General features: G+C 43.9%; 1 protein-coding gene across 5 annotated transcripts in view; it reads right to left on the reverse strand.

Annotated features, from left to right (window-relative positions):
* FBLN2 (fibulin 2) overlaps positions 1–18,507 on the reverse strand; it is a 206,272-nt gene that overhangs the window by 11,661 nt on the left and 176,104 nt on the right. For 4 of the 5 annotated variants that reach the window (XM_072598243.1, XM_072598244.1, XM_072598242.1 and 1 more), the window contains 9 exons: positions 18,187–18,300; positions 16,688–16,789; positions 14,495–14,635; positions 7,876–8,010; positions 6,315–6,452; positions 3,791–3,934; positions 3,051–3,179; positions 1,691–1,816; positions 521–637 (listed from right to left, as the gene is read on the reverse strand). In XM_072598243.1, the coding sequence (XP_072454344.1) occupies positions 521–637; positions 1,691–1,816; positions 3,051–3,179; positions 3,791–3,934; positions 6,315–6,452; positions 7,876–8,010; positions 14,495–14,635; positions 16,688–16,789; positions 18,187–18,300 (1,146 nt within the window). The remainder of the gene's footprint in view (positions 1–520; positions 638–1,690; positions 1,817–3,050; positions 3,180–3,790; positions 3,935–6,314; positions 6,453–7,875; positions 8,011–14,494; positions 14,636–16,687; positions 16,790–18,186; positions 18,301–18,507) is intronic. The other variant, XM_072598245.1, reaches the window with a different exon arrangement.

Raw genomic sequence — 18,507 nt, forward strand, 5'->3', positions numbered from 1 at the left:
CCTCCAGTTTTCTAATTCTATGAGTTTTCTTGATGAGTTTTATAGCATTTAGAACTGAGGTCCATCTAATCCAACTCCCCTCCCTCACCCATTTTCCAGACCTGTAGTGATTTGTCACAGATCATCCCATTAATGAAACTAGAGTCAGGATCTGAACACAGACTAGGTAACTCCAAGACCAGGGCTCTCCCTTACACTGTGCTATGAATTACTTGGCAGATTTAGGTTAAGAGTTTAAAGCAGAAATCTACAACCTATGGCCCCAATTTTGTCTGGGCTACGAATAATGATTTTAACATTTTAAAATAAAGTCTTATTGTATTTAGAAGTGTACACCTCACTGTTAGTTTGCAGGGGGTCCTAACGCTGGCAGAGGGTAGCTTCCCCCACTCCCACCCCCATGTGGTACATGGAGGAAAGTGATAAAAGGAGAAACAGAGGCACAGAAAAGAGACAAATGGCCATAGGGTGCTGACCCCTGTCTCCTGATGCCCAGCCCCTCCCTGCACATGTGGCCCACCTTTGCATGCGTGTCCATCCTCTGCAAGCTGGTAGCCTTGCCGGCAGTAGCACTGGTAGGAGCCGTACACGTTGGCACATTCCTGGCTGCAGGGGTTGTTCTCACACTCATTCACGTCTGCAGCAGGGAGGGGAGAAAGCAAGTGACCCACAGCTTATAGACTCAGCAAAGGGAAATCAGGCTCTGGGACGTCGTCCCCATTTCCTATTTAAACTGTCTAGCTTTTCTATATCATTTGGTTGGCTTGTTCTCTCCTCCATTAGACTGTAAGCTGAGGGCAGACATTGTCTTTTGATTCTTTTTGATTTTGCAGGGCTTAGCACACATAGTAGGTACTTAATAAAGGCAGGTACTTAATAAAGTAGGTACTTGGCTGCCACATAGTAGGTACTTAATAACTTATGATTTGTCCTTCCTTGGAGGACCATGACATCAAGAAGATAATGCCATAAGTGCTTATTGATTGACTGACAAGGTCCTAATCCAATGTCACTATGACACATTCTGAAAAAGCTCTGGCTTTCACCATGGGAAGGGAGAACCAACGTATTAATAACAATGTATATTTTTATTAGCTTTAAGATTCACAAAGGTTGTTTACAATGACCCTTTGAGGACAGTAGTTCGAGTATTATTATACCCATTTTATGGATAGGAAGCTTTGTGACTCATTCCTAAGTCTGGCAACTTCTCCCTTCTTGTACAAATAGACCATGTCCCAAGTATTGGCCAGTCATTCTTTCTGAGCAGCCAATGGGGAAGGAGGTTATGGGTTTTTACCAGGATCATAGCACTATACTGCTTGGCAGAGGAGAGGAGCTAGCGATGAATGAATATCTGAAATGTCTGGTTCTATCCTTTTCACTCTCTGCTCCCTCAACACAGGCACAGACATGGTTTTACCCCTATATCTCGGAAAATAAGCAGATTCTTCTCATTATTGTCAATGCTAATAATAAGCAGATTGCCTTTGTAATGTGAACTCCTTGATGAAAGGGACTAGATTTATCTGTCTTTGTATCTGCAAGGCTTAGCACAGGGACCAGCATACTGTAAGTGCTTAGTGAATGCTTCTTGATAGACTAATGGATTGATTGAGATGCCACATCCCCATGCCCTTTGGCCAGGTATGGACAAAGACCAGAGTGAGAAACAAGAGCTAGCAGACACCTTCACAATGCTTCCCATCGAAGGCCAGCTGGAAGCCAGAGGAGCAGGAGCAGCGGTAGGAACCAGGGGTGTTTTCACAGGCTTGCTGGCACAGGCGTCCTGGATAATTCCAACACTCATTTACATCTGTAGACCAAGCCAAGAAAAAACAGGAAGACTCAGTGAGACTGGGAGACATGAGAGAGAGCAGATGGGAAGATAGAAAGAGGATCAGGGATAGGAGCCACAGTTTCATAGGTATAAGGAACAGAATTCTGGGTGAGCATACTCACTTTACCAATGCAAGTTGGCAATTTTTCTGCAATTTATAAAGTACTGAGAAGATGTGACTTGCCTGGAGTCACACAGCTAATAGGAACTGAGACCCAGGTCTTCAAAGTTAGCTCTTTATTGACTATGTCAAAGTAATGAAATCGATAGACAGACAGACAGATAGATAGATAGATAGATAGAGATGGATAGATAGAAGATAGATAATAGAGAGATGGATGGGTAGATAGGTGACAGGGGAAAGACAGGGAGACACATACAGAGACAGAGAAAGATACATAGAGACAGAGAGGTGGAGAGAGAGACAGAGACAGAGACAGAGAGGCAGAAAGATAGAGACAGAGAGATAAAGAGAGCCAGAGAGAGACAAGCAGGCAGACAGACAGAGACAGAGAAATGTAGAGCACACTGGAAGGAGCACTGACTGAATCTAAAGTAGAAAGATTCCATTAGATTACAAGTTCTGCTCCTTACTAACTGTGTGACTTTGGGCAATTCACTTCTCTCAGTCTCAGTTTTCTTATCGGGAAATGGGAGATTTGGAGATTTCAGCACAGGTCTCTCTTTACTTCAAATCCTATGCTCTCAAATGACCTAGCATATTTGCAAAAGCATTTTCCAAACTTTAAAGCAATGTAGAATTGCTAGCTTTCTCTCTCTCCACTACGCCATGCAACTTTTCTATGCAACAAAGCTGGAAAGGATAAAGGTTGGTGAGTTGGTCTCAACTGTTCCTGAGAGAGACAGTTATGAGTTGTGACAAATGAAATAATTTCCAAGGTGATTTAAACTGATAACTTTTGGTCCTGGAAGACAATTTCAATAGCATATAGTCCAATCCCCTCATTTTGCAGATGGAGAAACTGAGGCCCAGAGAGAAAAGACTTTCCTGATGATACACAGATATGAAGTAGTGCAAGATTAAAACCTAGCCCCCTCATTCTCCAAATCCAGTGCTCTTTCCACTAGACCACACAGTAATTATACCATTTTCTCAAGGGAGCCAGTCACTGTCTCATCACCCATTGTAGAGATTAGAGAAGAGTAGGTCCGGGTGAGGATGGTGGTGACTCTCTGGGATCTCACGTACCAACACAGGATCTGCTGAAAGCATCATATTGATAGCCCATCCTGCAGTCACAGCGGTAAGTGCCAGGAAGGTTGTGGCACACCTGTCCCTCACCACAGCGGTGGACACCTGTCTCACATTCATCAACATCTAGAAAAGTAAATCCCAGGGGATAGGTTAGAGGCAGCCATCACCAATCAGGAGAGGGTCGCTTGGTTTTGTTCTGACCAAATTAAGGAACAGATGTTCAAATGCCTGCTCTTCCCTTCCCTCTCCTGCCTAATCTGGGATACTCTTCATGACTGGTTTGGTGGGACTGGGGTGGCCGAGAATCTCAGACTCAAACTTTAGGGCAAAGAGAATGTTAGTGATTTTTTTGTATGAGCCCTTCATTTTACAGACAAGGAAGGGGAGACACTAAAGAAGGCAAATGACTTGCTCAGTCTCCCATTCAGTTAGGCAGCAAAGTCCTATTTTTTGTCTCAGTGTCCCGTGTTTCTTCACTACACCACACTGCCTCTTCTCCTGTACTGCAGGATTCTTGATCTTCTTGCCCACACCATTCAACCCAGGACAAGGCACATTCTTCACATTCACATAACTAGGATATCAACCCTAGAACTGTGAAGCTGGCATCTATGAGGTCACTCCCTGAAATGCTTCCCAAATGTGACACAGGCAAAGATTCTCCCGGCTCCAAACACAGTTCCTATGCTTGCTGCCCACAAGTAAGTGACCACATGCCTAAGGCTGCTTCTTACCCACACACTTGGACCCATCTTCGCTAGAATGGTATCCCCGGGTACATAGAAGCTGATTCCTCTGACAAGTGTAGGACCCAACAGTGTTGATACAATTGAATCCAGGCTTGCATGGCTCAGGAAGAGAAGTGCATTCATTAATGTCTGAAAAAGAAAAATCAGAGTATTGTGCATCAGCGCTTAAGATGATCTCACCCAGTCTCATTGTTGGTTGTCTTGCTTTGATTCCAACAATCCTAAACTCATAGGATACCAGAGCTAGATGGGATATTAGAATAAAATCAGAGTTTTATGGGACCTTAGGACAAAATATTAGAGTTGGAAGAGACCTTAGAAAACAAATTAGAGTTGGATTGAAACAAAATGTGAAAGCTGGAAGAGACTCTGGAACATAAAATATTGAGCTGGAAGGGACCTCAGAATATAAAATATCAGACATGGAAAAGACTTTAGAAATTGTTTGGAGTAGGAGTTCTCAACCTGAGGTCCACTGACCTTTTTAGGGGGTCTATGAACTTGGATAGGGACCATATTACATATTCATTTTCACTAATCTGTAATTAAAATTTAACATTTCCTTGAATTATGAATGTGAGCAACAAACCACAGTTGTATTAGTAATACTCATAAATTTATCGCCAGTAAAAATCACAAATATTTTCATATCACATTGCAGTTGTAGATATCTAGAAATATCAGTTATGTTCCTCACTACCTCAAAATTAATGTAATTATAAGTCCTGCTGTTAGATCCTCCATGATAGTAGTCTTTTTGTCTTTAGTCCGTATTTCAATAATAACTACCTTTCTTTGTAATTCTATGCATTTCATTTTGTGGCTTTTAAAAATATTATTCTGGGAAGAGATCCATAGACTTCCCTAGAGTATCAGAGGAATCCATATTACAAAAAAGTAAAGAATCCTCAATCTAGTGAATTTTACAAATAAAGGTCAAAGAGGAGAAGTGACCCAAGGTCACATAACTGGTAAGTGACTAATTGGGATCGGAATCCAAATCTCTGCTGATTCCCTACCTAGGGCTCATTCAGTTGTGCTGCTTGGCCTATAAGTAACACATCTACTGCCAGGGACACCTGAAATTTTGCTTCATTACAAAATGTATTTCAGCTCTTCGATAAGTGTTTTAGATAGTACTCCTCAGGGGGTTATAATTACCTCGATATCTTTTCCAAATATATCTCCATGGGGGAAAGAGCTGACTTAGGAGTCAGAAGGCATCATTTGAAGAATATGTATGTATAAAACTTCCCTGTCCCATAATATTCCTCCAACTGGCCAGCTGTGAGACCTGGAATTCTTATCACTAGTGATCCTCGAGTCAGTAATATCAAAGGCCCATGTTAAAATTTGTGAAAATGTGATACCTAAGAATGATGATGTGTAATATTAACATGTGATTGGGTTATTATTTCTATAACTTGGGAAAGACAATATCTGAGATGGGACATAGGAAGGCGAATTTTTATATGGTTGTGTATGGGAAGGAAAATATCTGGATCCTGGGATACTTCCTGAGAGGTCAGGCCTAGGTAAGAGGCCCCGGTGAGCTCCCAGATATCTAGGGGGTAGCGGAAAGGTCCGAGATGTTTGGTAGAAGGAAGGGGTTTGAGTTAGAAGAAGACAGTAATAATAGTTGACCTTTCCAAAGCTCTTTAAAGACTCCTGGAGGATTTATATACTCAGAGCTAAATTAGCTCATATTTACAGAGAGTTTTAAGGGTTACAAATTGCATCACACTGAACCTATGATGTCACTGGTGTGAGTATTATAACCCTCATTTTGTACATATGGAAACTGAGACTCAGGAAAGTGAAGTGACTTACCCAATGTTCATACAGCCAATAAAAGGCAGAGTCCGGACTTAAGCCCAAGTTATAATGTTGTAGGATCAGAGACTTAGATGTAGAAGGGACCTCAGAGGCCATCTAATACAATGCCTTCTTTTTAAAAATGAGGAAATTGAGATCTTGGACTTCAGGTAGTAAATGTCAGAAGAAGAATTTGAAGCCAGGTCTGCTGACTCAATAATCAATTCTTTTTCCAATATATTACTAACTCTTTTAAGTTAAAGTCCAGTAAATACTCTTACCACTCCCCCATAGCATTGGTTTTGTCTGATCCTTACAATCCTGCCTTGGTGAGGTAGGCAGGGGAAGACACTGTTCTCATTTTACAAATGGGAAACTGAAAACTCACAGAAGTCAAATGATTCCCCTAACATCTCACGATTAATAAGTGACAGTCAAGACTTACACCAAAATCTCAAGTTCAATTTTCTTTTCACTATACCACACTGCCTCTGATGGGTCTGTGGAAACTGCTTGGTTGTGTGATGTTGAAATATTGGAAGTGGATGCCAATTTACCACTTTGCTGTGTTACTGAAAGTTGCTCTTAGCCACAGTCAGCTTGGGAATGAGGTGCAGAACCCAACGATGAATGTGAATGAGGCTGAATGCCCAGGCCAAAGATGCTGGAGTGGGGCCAGGAGACTTACACTTACCCACACAGTTGCCTTCTGGGTCTTGTAGAAACCCATCCATGCAGCGCTGCTTGGATTCACAGTAGAAAGAACCCTGGGTGTTCTGACACACAAAGTTGACTTTACAGCTGTGGGTCCCCTGGGCACACTCATCAATATCTGTGAACAATAGACAGGGAGAAAATAGGTGGTTACTCCTCCAAGGCTGCCTTGCCAACACCACTAATGAGGAATGGAGGGAAAGAGCCAAGGGCAACATAGGGATCTTGAGACAAACTCGAAAGCCAGGATCTGAGTCAGCGCCTCACAGAACAACTTTTATGGAGTCAGGTCCTACTGATTCCACAGAATGATAGTTCTAGAAGGGACCTCAGAGATCATCTAGTCTCTCCCCCTGCCCTCATTGGTGAGGAAACTGAGGCCCAGAGAGAGTAATTGAATGTCTTGTTCCACATCTAAAAGCACGCCAGAGTCTGGTCTGGATCCCAGGTCTCCTCACATCCTATCCAGTACTCTTTCCAGGACACCACGCCTGCCTCCTCACTGAAAGCACAGGGGTTCAAACCTTTCAATACTGCAAGAACCAGCCATTTTATCAGTGTGGTTATCAATGCCATTAGTTGAAATGCTTTCCATTGGCAAAACATAAGTTCCTTGAGGCAGCCAATTAAATAATCATTTATTAAGTGACTGCTGTGTCAGGTACTTTATTAGGTTCTAGGAATATGAAAACAAGAATCAAATGGTCCTTGTTTTCAGAGAGCTTACACTGGAGCATGTGTGTGTGTGGGGGGGTGCGAAACACTATACTACATAAGTACATAAAATCTTTGTAGCTCCAGTGCCTAGTACAGCAGCCTGCATGTATTCAATACTTACTAAATGCTTATCGAGCTGAATGGAAATGAATTAAATTGATCCAGATGTCAACCCCTCTTTGGTTTTAGTAGGTGATCTTGGAGAGTCTCTGTGGTCAAAATAAAATCCATCACCCTATGACCAATTGGGTAATGAAACTCTTGTAAATTAATTAAGCTGGTTCTTAGGCCACACAGTCCATCACCAAGTATGTGTTCACTCGATGATCAATCTAGAACTTGAGGTGATCCAGTTCATTTTGTAGATGTGGACCTAAGCCAAGAGACATTAAGGGACCTGCCCAAAGTCACACAGCTAATAAGTATCTGAGGCTGGATTTGAACCCAAGTCTTCATGACGCTCAGTCTTGAATTCTATCTCCCATTTCGTGTTCCCTCTCAAAGTTCCCCCAGGTTAGTGGCACCTGCCAGAGCTTGTGTTGCATTGGCATGGCCTTCAAAGACTCAGGGTCACCACCACAAACAATGGGTGGTAGACTCCAGTGAAAACTTAATTGTTACTCCTTGGTACAAGTGGAGCTGGGTTTTAACTCATTTCATAGTACAAATTTCCTTCACTCTTTTTATTCTTCTAATATAGCATTAGGGATGGGAATGGGTTAATCTGTGAATGTAAATGAAATAAGCATACAAGAAAAAAATAACCAAAGACCATTTTCCGAGTCTTGGATCCTCAGTCAAGTCATTGTAGGTGTCCTTCTTACCTACACACTCTCCTTCTTTCAACTCGTATCCCGACTCACAGTTGAGATCTTTGTAACAGTGGAAGGACCCCACTGTGTTCACGCAGTGCTCTCCTCGGCTGCATGTATGTGTATCTGTCACACACTCATTAATATCTAGAAGAGGAAAATGAAACAAGCAGAGAATTCAACAGCTCAGCTCACTACCATCAAAGGACAGCTTCTAAAATCACAGCAGAACCAAACTGCTTGGACCCAGGTCAATTAGCTTCCGAGGGGCTCCCTTGACAGGATTCTACTGTTGGGCCCAGAGCTTGGTAAAATCAGTTTCTTCCAATGCCATCCACTTTCAGGGAGTAGGGGTAGCTTCATTGATCATGACTAAGCATTAGCATGTCCCTAGCCTGCCTTGAAAGTGGGAGATGAAACTGGCTGTTGAAATTGTGAATATGGCCCTGAAGACCCAAGAGAGTCTCTGGCTGTCCTGGTATAGAACAGTGCAGTTGCTTGGAGGGGAAACTGTGATATTTGATTTTTGTCTCACTGTTATGGCTTCAGGGAACCATTCTGAGACTGAAGAAAACTATTGACCTCTAAGGCCCCTCTACTACAGCCAGGGGCCTCCACTTCTGAAAGGTTGGGAAGGATACAGTTGGGCTCACATCCTAACATCTCCACATCTGAGCGCTGCAGTTAGGCTGAGGGTAAGAAATGTTCATTCTGCGCTTTGGAAAGAGTCATTCCAGGTAGGCTGTTCTTGTCCTAGTGGGTGACCTTGGTCTTCTCGCCATTTTTCACACATGATACTCCATCTCCCTACTCTGCATTTTTGCTGGAATACTCTCCCTCTTCCCTTCTGCCTCCTGGATTCCCTGACTTCTTTTAAGACTCCACTCACATCCCACCTGAAGGGTCCTAAACAGTCTCCTCTCTAGTGTAATGCCTTCCCTCTGAGTTCATCTTCTACTTACACTGTCTATGTCTTACAAGCACAATTTTCTCCCTGCATGTCATTTTTTAGAATGCAAGCCCCTCATGGTCAGAGATTGTTTTTCTCCACCTTGTAGTTACTGCTGGATGCACACTTACTGGCAGCAGGGAAGACAGAGTGAAGAGATAGATGGAGGGACAGATGAGAAAAAATTAAATGCCAATGGGAAGTGACCTAGGAGATATCAGGTCCAATGCATGCATTTTATAGAGGGAAAAACTGAGGCCCATATTAGGAAAGAGAGGCTGAGCCAGAAAGTAGAGTCAGTCTACTATACTGAATTCTTTCTTGCATGATTATGAAGGCTTATGGTATGGGGTACAAAAGCCTAGAATACTGAGCTAAATTCTTGAGCGAATCCCATATAGCACAAAGACTAGAATGGACACCAAGGGCTCCCTTTTGGTCATTCTATAATGAACTAAGGAGAGTCACAGCATCACTGATTTGGTCTAACCTCATTTTATAGCTGCCTTGCCAGGTCTCACGTTGCTGAGATATGAATCGAGGTCTTTGGACCCCAACTTCAGGGCTCTTTCCACTACATTAAGTGAGGGAGACCTTGATCGCAATGACGTCCAGGGAATGAGGCCTTACCCTGAGGGCTGGTGAGCTCTAAGGACATCTCCCCTTTTCTGACTGCTTTGATCTCTTTATCTTACTGTATTACTCCTGGCCCTGCTACTCAGTCATGGAGACAGAATGGCTTGGCAAGCAGAGAAGAGAAAGTCACTCCCATGGCTACAGTTGTCAGAAAAATTCTGCCAGCCTATTGGAAACCCCTCTGATCTCATCTGCCTGGGGCTAGAGGAAAACGGAGAAGGGTCACCCTGCCTCTGTGCTTTGGGTCCCCTTGGGCCTCCTTTCTAGGGTACAATTATGGGGCCTGGAAAGTAACAGGACTGGGTGAGGAGTAACTACAAGCCAGGTCAGTCTAAGGGTCAGGCCTGCTAGATTTCGAACCCTTCAAGGCCCAACACAGCACCCAGCCACCTGGGAAACAGAGCACTCCCAATCCCCAAGGCAGGGTCAGGGTAGAGGGTCCTGAGGATACAAGTAGACAGGGCTTTAAGTTTCTTGTCTCCTAGTATGGCTGAAGGGTATGGATTTATATAGAATACTTGGAGCTGCCACCTGAACCCCTTAATGGAGTAAAGGTGAGAGAAAGGTTGGGTAAGGGAAAGTAAGAAGGGAGAGAGGGAAAGGGAAAGAGAGAGTGAGGTGGGGGGGAGAAAGAGAGCAGGGAGAGAGGCAGAGAGAAAGACAGGAAGAGAGAGAGACAGAGAGGGAGAGAGACAGAGAGGGAGGGAAAAGGGAGAAAGGGGGGAAGGGAAGGAGGGAGTGAGGGGGGAAAGGCAAAGAGAGGGGAGGAATAAAGGAGAGAAAAGATATAAAGGGGAGGCAGGAGAGGGAAAAGAGGGAGAGAAAGGAAGAAGAGAATGAGGGAGGAATGAGAAATTGGAGAGGGAAGAAGAAGGAAGATACCAAGGAAGAGGGGGGGGGGAAGGAAACATGGGGGGGGGAAGAGGAGAGAAGCTAGAAAATGGGAGGAAGGAGAGAGAAGAAATCAAGGAGAGACAGAAGAGGAAGAGGGTGAGAAGGCAGAAATGAAGGAAGGAAAAGAAAGAGACCAAGAAGAAGGGGGATGGAAAACTGGGGAGTGAAAGAGAGAAAAGGGAGAAGGAAAAACAAGAGGGGATAGAGAAGAGGGAGTGGAAAGAAGGAAAAGGGCAAAGAGGAGAGAAAGCTGGAGGAACAAAGAGATGGGGAGATGAGGAGAGGAGAGAGAGAGCTAGAGCGAGTCACAATGAGCCTGCGAGAGAAAGAAGCAGAGCCTCACAGGGTGAGTGACTGGGGAGAGGGAGGAGGAGAAAGAAAAGCATGTGTGGGTGATTTTCCTGAGTGTTATTTTAGAAATGTCCCTGACTCCAGCTGAGTGGGCTGTCTGCATTCTCTTCAAAGAGGAGAATGATGCAGTTCTTTTACCCTCTTGGGAAAGAGGGATACAGTATCAGCTCAGTACAGAATCGCAGAATTTGGAGTGAAAAGGGACCTTGGAAGCCAATGAGTTTAACCCTCTCATTTTACAGACAAGGAAACTGAGGCACAGAGGTTAAGTGATTTGCCCAGGGGTTACACAGCAAGAAAATGTCTGAGGTCAGAATTTAACCCAGGTCTTTCTGACTCCAGGTCTGTTACTGTCTTCCATCTCCATAGGATCATGCAAAATGGGCACTGATACATGTTATGCTGAGGGTACCCGGAAGTCTCTATCTGTTCTCAGTAGCATATAGCACCCGAATCATGTCTAATTCAGCTTTGAATCCCCCATCCTTCCCCACACTTGGCAGTGCTTAATTCCTCAGTCCACTCTTGAGGGACTGACTTATTCGTGTGAGTACAGATATATTTGCAGGTAAAGGGAAGATGGATGTTCCAAATAGAAGAGGCAGGTGAGCCTTGTCTTGGCAGAGGTCCAGCTCCTGGCAAGAGAGGACAAAGGAGGAAGCTTCCCTCTTAACCTCATTCCCCTTCCCCCCAAAAAGGAAGGCCCATCAGATCTCTCCATTCTGTCCATGAGGACCACAGAGAATTCTGTGTCCCAGTCAACCAGTGCCTTTTGTCTCAGCAACATGTAAGATAAAACTTATCTTCTGTGACCTAACTGGATTATACATCAAATGGGATAAGATAAGGCCAAAGCGATATGGCACTGACCAACCGTACCTTAACTTGGAACTGCTTCTTCTGCTTCTTTAGGCAGATTTTTTAAAAGTGCCCTAAATTTTCCCAATCAGAGCTGCTTGGGAGGGTGCTGTCCTGGGATCTGTCCCCCAGTGAGGCCTTATATCCTAAAGTCTCTCCCCGCATTTGTCTTTTATAAAAGTTGATTTGAGAGTGCATTTTGTACTGCTTGCCCCAGGTGTTAAAGACTACTAGTTAGGACTCTGTCCTCTCTCATGGAGACCCAGTCATTACAGACTGTCTCAAATCAGGTTACAAAAGTCATCTTGTACTCTATGCTCTTGGCAGAGGGAATTGGATTTTCCCTAAGAAAGAGAGTTTCTAGAAATAGGCTAAAGGGGACTTTCTTTCAAGAGCCTACTCCCAACCTAGTTGCAGACAGCATTCATTTTTTGTCAGGACTTCTCTCTAATAGATAGCCTTTTCCAGAGGGAGGGCTTGGTTGAGCTCATATGGACAGGGCCTCAAGGAAGCAGGAATGGACTAAAACTCCTAGTTATCTTTCTTCCCATCCTGCCTGGAATTCACAAGCCACCTTGACCTGCATGTACATTTTAATCTCCAGTAACTCAGCTGAAGAAAACTCCTAAGGGAAGGATACCTCTGTATGGCTCTGGTGGTAGGCAGTCTTCATTGAGATGATCACGTTTTCAAATGTGCACATACTGACATTATTTAACACCAGAAGAGAGCTAAGAGACATCATTTTGCAAGCAAAGTATGGAAGCAGTTTGCATGTTTTCCCTGAGAGGCTCAGCATGGAGCCCAGAAGCGGTGGTTGCACTGGGGCTTCTGGGGACAAACAGGCCTTTGGCAGACACACAATAGCTCCCCTTGGGCCCGAGATGCTGGGCCAAGCAGTGGCATTGGGCCTATTGGCCCCAGAGAGGGGTGGAAGTGGGGGTCTGCTGAGGTAGTCAGGACATGGATTGTTTCTACTTCATGTATTTTACAGACATGGTGTGCAGCAAAGGAAGATGAGCACTGAGACCCCCAGGCCCTAGCTCACACATCTCCAGGCACCAGAGGGTTACTCATGTCCTTGTGTAGCCCTTGTCAGGAGTAGGCTGGAGGCCATGCTGCTGGTTGTGCAGGCTTGGTGTCCCAGGTACATTTCATGAGAGACACAAATAGAAAGAACCCCCAATCTGTGTCCTCCTACCCAAAACCACAATGGAAGCCTCAGTAAAGTGTCTAGCATTCTGACGGAGTACGCAGTTAGGCAGGGATCTCAGCAACCTGACAGGAAGCAAACACCTTCAGAGGGATTTCCCAAGCCTTGGTAGTAATCTCAGAGTGATAGAATTTAAAAGCTCAAAGAGACTTCAACAATCACCTTGCTTAGTCCCTTCACTTTTTGGAGCATGATACTGAGGCTCAGAGGTGGAAAGGGACTTACCCAAGGTCACACAACAAACGAATGCTTCCTCAGACACATAATGCAGGCTGCCTCTCCTTCTGGTTTCTTTGTTTACCTATCTATCTATCTATCTATCTATCTATCTATCTATCTATCTATCTGTCTGTCTGTTTACTTACTATCTATCCATCCATTATCTATCATCTATCTCTCTATCTACCTACTATCTGCCTATCCATCTATCCATTATCTATCTATCTATCTATCTATCTATCTATCTATCTATCTATCTATCTATCTATCTATCTATCTATCTGTCTGTCTATCTATCCATCATCTATCATCTATCTTTCTATCTATCTATCCATCATCTATCATCTATCTATCATTTATCTATCTACTTTATCCATCTGTCATGGCCCATGAACAGAAATTTACAGATTAATTCTCCTTAAATACAAAAAAAAATCGAGAAGTAAACAAAACTCTTAGAACCATTAGCTCCAACTTGTGCGAAACAAAAGAAACAAAACTCTGCCCAAGATAAAAATAACTCCCTCCCCCCATATCTATTTCTCTTTCTGTTTCTCTCCTTCCTTCTTTTCCCTCCCACTCCCTCCTTTCCTCTCCTTTCTTCTTTCTATCTCTATCTTCATTTCTCCCTTCTGTCTCTCTGTCTTTCTCCTTCTCTCTTTCACTCCTTCCCTCTCTGTATCATCATAACTAGATCCTCCAAGTCTGAATGTCTCCAGATGTAATTAATAGTAATCTCCATTAAGCTTTCAGGATCTGGGGGATGGGTTATCTATTGTACGTCTTGCCCAAGGCCCACATTGTCTCCTCTAGCATTTGTAATAAAGTGAAAGGCACCGAATTAGGAGTCAGAAGACACGTATTCAAATTCTGGCTGTGATGCTTACTGAATGGTGTTCGGTAAATTCCATAAGCTCTCTTGGCCATAATTTCTTCCTCCACAGAATGAGAGGTTTGGATTAAGTGATTTCTAAGTCTCTTCCAGTTCTAAATCCTGTGTTACATTTTATCTTTTTAACTCCTCATCAGGGCAGTATAAATCAAAGGCAATATATAATTTAAAACTATCGATTTTGCTTCTTATTAATCATCCTGGTCAAAAAGCAAGTGAAGGTGGGTAACTAAATCTAGAAATTCAAATGTTGTTTTTGGACCATCTGTATTTTTTTGTATCCAGGCCCAACCCTGGGTCAATGTTTCTTTACTTAATAGAGTGATTCATCCCCTTGGTTACCCCAAAACGAAGCCCTGTAGAAGAACAAGATCTCAGAGGGTCATGAGTCCACCCTCTACCTCTCCACCTGCTTCCCCTGTCCATGCTTGCCCTTGGATGTGGACAGGACAAAGCTCAATAGCACAAGACACAGCAGTCTAAGCACATTGATATGTCATATGCAAAGGTGACCAAGGGACCCTTTAGCATATGAAGGTGGGATGCGCGGCGTGGCATAGCATGGAGAGCTGTGATGGGTGATGGTATATGGCTGTTCAAAGAGCCACTCTTGTCTTACCCACGCACTTCCTATGCATGTTGAGGATAAAGCCCTCGGCACAGATCACTGTGTGGTTGACACAATAGAATGATCCCAACGTATTCACACAAAACTGTCTTCGGGTACAATCGTGAGCACCTCTGAGGCACTCGTCCATGTCTACAGCCCCGTGGGGGACACCGGGAGGGAAAAACAGAAGGCCGTTAGAATAGTGGAGACAGTGGTTGGCCTGTGCTCACAGACTGAGGGAGGGAAAGTGGTCATGAAGCCAACACTAAACTGGGGCTGGCCTTGACCGTGGCAGTGCCCAGGCCCATCCTACACTTCCCCCAGGACACATCACGGAGCTTAATCTAGCTGGGGACAGGCAAGACTGGTTGTCAGCCCTTTACCTCTTCAAAATATCATATATGTGCTTAGAATGATAATAATAATATAATAATATAATATAATAATAATAGCTAACTTTTGCATTGTCTCATGAAGCACTTTGCACATTATTTTATCTGATCCTCACAACAGTTCTGTGAAGTAGATGCTATTATTATACCCATTCTACAGGTGAGGAAACTGAGGCAGAGATTGTGCCTTGCACAGGGTCACATAGCTAGGTAGTGTCTGAGGCAGGATTTGAACTCAGGCCTTCCTGATTGCAAGTCCATCACTCTATTCACTATGTCAACTAGCTGCCTCTGTTTAAATATCTATTTACATGTTCTTTTTCCCCAGTAGTATATAAGCTCCTTGAGGATAGGGGATATGTTTGCATTTTGTTTTAATAATCCCAATATTATTTTACACTTGTTTGTCCACATTTATTTGCATGTTGTCTCCCTCAGTATACTGTGAGCTCCTTGAGGTGAGAGCCATGTTTTTGCCTTTCCTTGTATCCCCAAGGCACAGCACAGTCTTTGGCACATAAACACTCAATAAATGTGCGTTGGCTTAACTTGACTTAACTAGCCTAGTACCTGGAACAGAACAGGTCTCAAAGAAATGCTGGCTGATTCTGGGGTCTGAGGAAAGGCTGGAAGAAGGAAAATGCAGAAGATTAAACATATCTCTGGGATATCCTCTGAGAGATGAGGGCACTGGACTTGGGGGGAATGGATGACATCTCAGAGGAAAGAGCCTTTCGGGGAAACACCTATGGGATTCCTGGGGGTTGGACCACAGCTGGATCTTTGGCCCAGAAATAAGCCCAGAATGGAAGAGGAAGTCATCCTCCCAGGTCTAGGAGAAAGGACTCGCCATTTCCACCATGGCCTGCTAGTCCCTGAAGAGAAAAGACTCAGTGCCCAAGTCCAAGCGCATGCTGTGCTGTCCTTACAATACAAAGCTGGTTCTCACTCTTCTTCCCCTTCCTCAACTTTTCTTCTACTGTGTCTATAGCTTCTGTTTGCCCTTCTGACTCCTTAAGATCACAGTCTCTATTCCCAATATCATGGCTAAGACCATAGCTAGGACATGATGCAGGAGGAAGGATCACTTTCTGACCCTGTCTCCTCCTTTCTTGCCCAGGTATCTCCTGAACCACTCTAATGTTAGCGCTCTCCCCACCAGCCCACCAAATCATTTCCCATTTACTCTGGATCTATTTTGAATTTATCCATTTGTGTTCATATCATTCCCTAGCACAGTGCCTGGTATATCCATGGGCCTTAACAAATGCTTGTTAAATTGAATATCTCTTCCCAACTTTCCTCAGCCCTGAGGACTTAGGAATGATGGGATAAAGAGTGGGAAAACAGAAGACCTTGCACCTTAGCCAAGACTTGGATGCTTCAAACTAGGAAGGGAAAATGGTCAAATTCTTCCCTGTCTAAGCTCATGTCTTTCTATCTCCAAATTCTCAACAAGGGCTCAGTCAATAGCCCATAGGATATCTTTATGTCAAAAGCTCTCACCCAAGGAAAACTGTCCAATTTCCACCCTGGACTGACTGCCAGACTGACTTGAGCAGGAAGTAATGGGCAGCCTTTTCTTCAGGAACAGGATAAACTTACATGTCCCAAGCTTCCCTGATCATCCCCTGGCTCAAGCTTTTGGTATTCACATACATATTTCTCCATCCTCCTGGCTTGGATTTCTACACTTGGATTCTGCCTCCTTTAGGTCTCTATCATTCTAGTCTGAAGAGACCTCATCTTTTCAGTCTGCTCACATGCAGTCTTCCCCTAATTCTTCCAACCCTTCCCCTCCCCCACTTACCTTCACACGAGACTCCATCAGCCATGATAGCATAACCAGGGAAACAGGAGCACATGGCTCTGTTCTCTATGACGTTACACACTTGTTTACAAGGACCATTGTCTAAATCAAGGTAAAAGGTGGGACGGGTTAGGAGGAGGTTGTATGGGGACCAGTTCCCCATTGCCTTCTCTCTACTCTAGCTTAATTCAATTCCTTATCACTTCTCACTTCCACTATTCCAACAACCTTTTACTTTGTTGGTCTCCCTGCTTCTCCTCTCTTCTCTCTCCAATCCTATCCCCCACAAGCAGCCAAATTAACCTTCCTAAACACAACTTTGACCATGTCACTGCCCTGCTCAAGAAGCCTCACTGGCTCCCTGTTACTTCTAGGATAAATACAACGTGTGGCATTTAAAGCCCTTCAGAGTCTGACTCCAGCTCATCGTCTCTCATCGCTCTCCTTTATACACTCAGCATTCCAATCAAACTAACTCGCTTGCTGTTTCCTAAACTTAGAATTATTTCTCTCCGCCTCCCACCTCATGCTTTTACTTGGCCTGTCCCTCACCTTGGAATGCTTTCTTTTTCCCCTCTGCATACCTAACTTTCTTGAACTCATGTGCCACTTTCTACAGGGAAACTTTTCCTAATCTTGTTGATAATTTGCACTATTTCTCTCTTTCTCAAATTAATAGGCATATTTTAATGTTTGCATTGTTTAATCTTTCCTTAGAGCTAGGATAGTATCCCTGGCACCAAACATAGTACCCTGCATACAGCAGGTGCTTACTAAACTTTTGTTGAATTGAATTGAATTGGGACTGAGGTCACCTGTGCCCCTGAGAACATAGGAGAATAGTATAGGGATTCTTAAGTATGTCGTGGTTGCCCCAACCAGTAAAAGTGGTACCCACCTGGTTAAGACACTGATTGTTCCCATTGTATAATCCAGTCTACTCAGTCTCATACTGACATGCTAGTATTTCCTCCACCTCTTTCCCTTTAGACCTAGAGCACTCATTATGTGCATGTTCATCTATTTGGTCATTATTATTAGTGATAATTATGATGACCAATAAGAGACAAAGAATTTTCTTCCCAATGCTGTGAGTCAGGTAAGCAAGTATTATTACCCCATTTTACAGATGAGTAGCCTTGATATTAATTTAGTACTTTTACAATTTGCAAAGTACTTTGCACACTAAATTACTCCATTACAGTCTGCACAGTGAGGTAGGTACTATAGGGAGGATTATTATCCCCATTTACAGATATAGAACCAAAGATTCAGAACAACTAAGGGCTTTGCCCATGACCACACAGCTCCTATTAACTAAAAAGATTCAAATTCAGGTCTTCTGACTCCAAGTCTAGCATGCCACTCACTGTACCATATGATGCGCAGAGCAAGTGCTTAAACCTGTCCCTTGTTTCTAGATTCAGTGCTCTTGCTGGAATGCCCTCCCCCTCCCAAACCACCACTTCCCCTCCCCATGTGCCACCACCCCTATGTACCTTTGCAGGTATTTGGAACTGGCTGAGGCAGACGGATGACTTCAGGTTGGCTGTGGGGGGCTTCAGGGGCTAGGGACCCCTCTCCTCGAGTGCTTGGCTTCATCGCTTCACTATCTGTCAACAAACAGATCAGAAAGAATGTTGAGGGGGAAGAGGAAGAGGCCTGGAAGTAGGCACCCCTTCAATCATTTAGCCCCCTTTATATATGTAACAGAAGCTGGCCAATAGGGGCCCAGTCCTGTGACCACATGCAGATGCTTGGGGAGCTTTCTTCCAGAAATGCATGGAGGTACATAAGGGAAGTTTCTGCCCTCTTTTTCA

This window comes from Notamacropus eugenii, chromosome 3, assembly GCF_028372415.1.
Source record: "Notamacropus eugenii isolate mMacEug1 chromosome 3, mMacEug1.pri_v2, whole genome shotgun sequence".
Classification (NCBI taxonomy): Eukaryota; Metazoa; Chordata; class Mammalia; order Diprotodontia; family Macropodidae; genus Notamacropus; species Notamacropus eugenii.